This window comes from Rhododendron vialii, chromosome 6a (assembly GCF_030253575.1).
Source record: "Rhododendron vialii isolate Sample 1 chromosome 6a, ASM3025357v1".
Taxonomy (NCBI): Eukaryota; Viridiplantae; Streptophyta; class Magnoliopsida; order Ericales; family Ericaceae; genus Rhododendron; species Rhododendron vialii.
This window is the reverse complement of record NC_080562.1, coordinates 9,207,154-9,211,249: the sequence shown is the minus strand read 5'-3', so window position 1 is coordinate 9,211,249 and position 4,096 is coordinate 9,207,154. Positions and strand designations below refer to the sequence as shown.

The window sequence follows — 4,096 nt, the reverse complement described above, 5'->3', positions numbered from 1 at the left end:
TTATTTTTGAAGTGGTTCTCCATGCATAAAGAACAAAAAATGACTTTTCATTTTAAAGGGAGCAAAATGAAGCATGGCTGGAGCGCCTTTATTCTGTAAGATGGCGAAGTGAAGGCACGGTTGGAGATGCTCTTAACAAACTTTAAGTGGATTAAAGAGAACGTAAAAAGTAAAAACAAGCCTAATAATGTCACATAATCCGATGATTAAAACGACTTTTAAAAAGAAAAAAAAACTGGTGGTGTATGTATAATATTGTTCATTTCTATTCTATTCTTCAATTCTTATTACACGTTAATGGAAAGCAAGAGGGGATCGAAATTGATTTTAACACTCCCCTTTCATTGAAATGCACTATTTTGTTTTGTTTTGTAGTGATGTGAAATTACATGACTACCCTTTTCATGTGTGAAGGAAAGAATACATGAAGGGTAATTTTATAATTTTACATTAATAAAGACAAAAAATGGAGTGCACTTGAACAAAAGAAGAGTGTGAAAATCAATTTAAAAAAAGAAAAAAGAAAATCCCATCTTCTCTACAATACTAACAAGTGAGTGGAATGCATCAACTGTTCCAAGAGTGGGGCAAAAAAAATGGTGGGGGAATTAGGTAGCAATTAATTTCCTAATTAATCAATGAACGTGGGGTACTTTCGTAGTAGTAGAAATCAGAGGGTCAGTTTCAAGGGAAGCTGTCTTCACCAACTCATCATCATTATTACTGCACAAAATCCCATCCAAATTAGCCACCACCACCACCACCTTCTTTGCTTCCTTACCGCCACCCTCCGCCGCCGCTGCCGGAGGCAACGACACCGGCAAAGAATCATGAGAAGTAGTAGAAGAAGAAGAAGATTGTGTGAGGTTTCTTGCTCTCTCTGCTTCAACCTTCCAATCAGTTCTCCCTAGAACACAGAGCATGAGCAGAGCACATGAAGCTTGGGCCGCCAGCAATCCCATCCAAAGCCCGGCGAATCCCATTTTCGCCACAAACCCCATGAAAATGGCCACCGGAAAACCCACCAAGTAGAAAGAACCGAGGTTAATATTGGCGCCCACCGTCGGCCTCGCGCTGCCCCTCAGGACGCCGCACCCGGCCGTCTGCGGGCAGTTCCCCAGCTCGCACAGCCCAGCTATCGGCAATGCCACCGCCGTCAGCTCCAATATCTCCCTGTCGCTCGTGAAAAACCTCCCCCACCTGTGCCTCATCAGCGTCGTGAACGCCATAGCAGCGATGCCCAGCATCGCCGCACAGGACATGGACACGATGGTGGACACCCGGGCCCGCCCGGGGCGGTTGGCGCCCAGCTCGTTACCGACCCGAGTGGACACCCCGAGCGACAAGGCTGACGGAAACACGTATACCAGCGAAGTTGTCTGGATTAAGATGCCCATGGAAGCGATCGTCGCCTTGGGGTTGGCCAAGAGGCCGCAGAGCATGATCATGAACTCGTACCACCACCACTCGAGGCAGACCGAGACGCAGGTGGGGACGGCCAGAGCGAGGAGGGAGGACCACCCGCGCAGGCAGTCGGCGCTGGGGGCCACCCAGGAGTCCCTGTACACGCCTGAGAAGTAGACGAAGCACCAGAGCAAGATAAACAAGTTCAGGTTTGTCCACACCATGGCCACCGCCACTCCGGAAATACCCATCTTGAAATAGACCACCAGGAGGAAGTTCAACGGGACGTGAAGCAGGACGGAGATTAACGAACAGTACGTCACTGGCAAGGTAATGCTCTGAGTCCGGAGGTAGATTCGGAGCGGGTGGAGGAGGGAGAGGAAGAAGAGGTCAGGGATGGTGAAGACGATGAAGGTGTGGGCCATGGAGGAGATTTCCTGGTCTTGGCCGCACCAGAGGAGGATCCGGTTCATGTTGAGCCACATGAAGGAGATGGGGATGGAGGTGGAGAGGAGGAGGAGGACGGTGCGTTGCAGGGTGAGGCCGAGGAGCTTCCTCTGTTTCGCGCCGTAGGCTTGGCCGCAGATGGGTTCCATTCCCATGGCGAGGCCGGAGATGACGGAGTAGCCGGTAATGTTGGCGAAGCCGATGGAGAGGGAGCCGCCGGCGAGCTCCAGCTCGCCGAGGTAGCCGAGGAATAGCATGGAGATCATGGCTCTGGAGTAGAGCAGTAGCCCTGTTATTGCCGTTGGACCCGAGATTTTCCCTATTTCTTTGATTTCTTCCATTGCCTGAGAAAAGTCACAAAAAAAAGGAAGAAACCAATCAAGAAAATGCAAGAAAAGCAAGTATTTGTTTTTTATTTTTATTTTTTTGAAATGAGTAGGGAAATGGGATAGTGGGTTTTCTCTTTTCCTTTTTATGAATTTTTGAATTTTTTTTTTTACCTCACAAGGAGTTGGCCATCTATGGAGTTGATCTTCGAAATCATTGTCAACATCAGGATCCATGGGCTTGTTGGGATTTTTGAAATGGGTTTTGTTAGAAGAGGCAAATGAAGGGGGAGAGGAAGGTTTTGGGTTACACATAGTGGATATATATGTATCTTTTTTTCTTGTTAGAGAATGGTGAGATGGACTGGAATTTAAGTAGCAAGATTGGAATGAGCAGCTTAAATAATTTTTTGTTTTCTAATGTGAGAATTGGAGGTATGGGGATGGGGTATTTATACTTGAACTTACTAGGGCCTACCGTTTTGCCTCCCACAAACGTGTCAAAATGGCAAGGGGGAATTGCTGTCAAAAAGCGGCTACTAGTTTAGTGATGCTTCGCGTTTGGTGGGGAGGGGGGGGGCCGACCTTTCTTTTCACCCTCCTCTTCGGACCTAAGTCATATAATGCGCGGACGACCGTAAAAACGCGTTTTGAAAATCTCCTAAACAACTAAAGTACATGAGAGTGAAGATTGAAAGAGCGCGAACACATGCAAAGCGGGAATCTAGAATGAAAGAGAATGCCATTTTGAAGATTATGTGACTAAGCTCCCACACCATCTCCCACTTCTTCTTCTCTCTCCCTCTGTCTGTATATATGTGGTAGATATAATATATGTTCAGTATATTGTAGACACATGTGTATGCATGATCTTGTTTTATACATGGAGCATCTTCTGGGGAAGACAAAACTGGACCTTCCAGTTTTGATTTTTCGGGGGTTTTTTTTTTTTTTTTTTTCTAATTTGCATCAATGCTTAAAATCGGTTATATCACAGGCCTTGTTGAGAAGTTCAACTACGTCAAAAATTATATCGATCTGACATTGATAAACACTACTTCAATTTTTCTTGAAAAAAAAACGGACGGACGCACCAAATCAAAACTCATTTATTTCACGGTAAATATGTTTTGATTACTAGTTTATTGACATACTGTTGACATGAATTTTGACATGATTGAATTTATGGACAGGTTTTGCAAAATGGAAGAATTTTGTTCCTCGATATGGGCTCAATAAAGAGTCCGAAAGAGGGCAAAACTGGACGGTTCAATTTTTTTCACCAACTGGTGAGGATCTTCATCCTTTATGCATTTAATTGTGGGATAGGGATTGATCTACGTGGCTTTGTTAGATTGCCAAATACCCAATGGGAACACTCGAAAATATTCTGAAACAAAGCAAATTCTATTTTGCTAAACCAAAAACCTATGGGTATACTATTTGATGTACACCAAATATATATTTCTTCCGTTCCTAAATAAGTGTCTGGCGCGCAAAACTAGGCCTTCAAAAAGATGCATTTGTTTGGTTAAAAAAATTAATTTTTTTCACAAATCAATAGATAGCAATGAGTTCTATTAGATTGTGAAAAAAAATTAAATTTTGTAATAGAAAATATGTATGTTTTGTAAAGAATAGTTTTGCGTGCCGGACACTTATTTAGGGACGGAGGGAGTACAAGATTGAGGTTTCGCATAGATGATTGGAGCCATTTAACTTGTTTAAACGTGTTTTATAAAAGTCATGGTAAGGGTTTGATTGGTTTTTTCGTTCCTGATCAACTTTGCAGGGACAAAAATTAAATGAATTGATCAAACATTTACCGATACCCAAATGACCTGATTGGCCGAAGGTATGTTTGTTTTTAACCGCCAAGGAGGTTACCAAGAAACATGGCATGCATATATAGGTGATAA

At 43.7% G+C, this 4,096-nt stretch overlaps 1 protein-coding gene across 1 annotated transcript; it reads right to left on the bottom strand.

Moving 5' to 3' along the window:
• Positions 1-242: 242 nt before the first annotated feature.
• LOC131329143 (protein DETOXIFICATION 48) lies at positions 243-2,589 on the bottom strand. The gene is made up of 2 exons (XM_058362217.1): positions 2,352-2,589; positions 243-2,195 (listed from the first exon to the last, which is right to left on the bottom strand). The coding sequence occupies exons 1-2, from the start codon at positions 2,490-2,492 to the stop codon at positions 636-638; spliced, it is 1,701 nt and encodes a 566-aa protein (XP_058218200.1). The 5' UTR covers positions 2,493-2,589; the 3' UTR covers positions 243-635.
• Positions 2,590-4,096: the final 1,507 nt, after the last annotated feature.

Excerpts from the sequence above, each read along its gene's own strand:
- LOC131329143 (XM_058362217.1), bottom strand. The coding sequence starts at position 2,492 with ATGTGTAACCCAAAACCTTCCTCTCCCCCTTCATTTGCCTCTTCTAAC. Across the intron at positions 2,196-2,351 it reads GATGGCCAACTCCTTGTGAG|GCAATGGAAGAAATCAAAGA; the intron begins GTAAAAAAAAAA and ends GACTTTTCTCAG.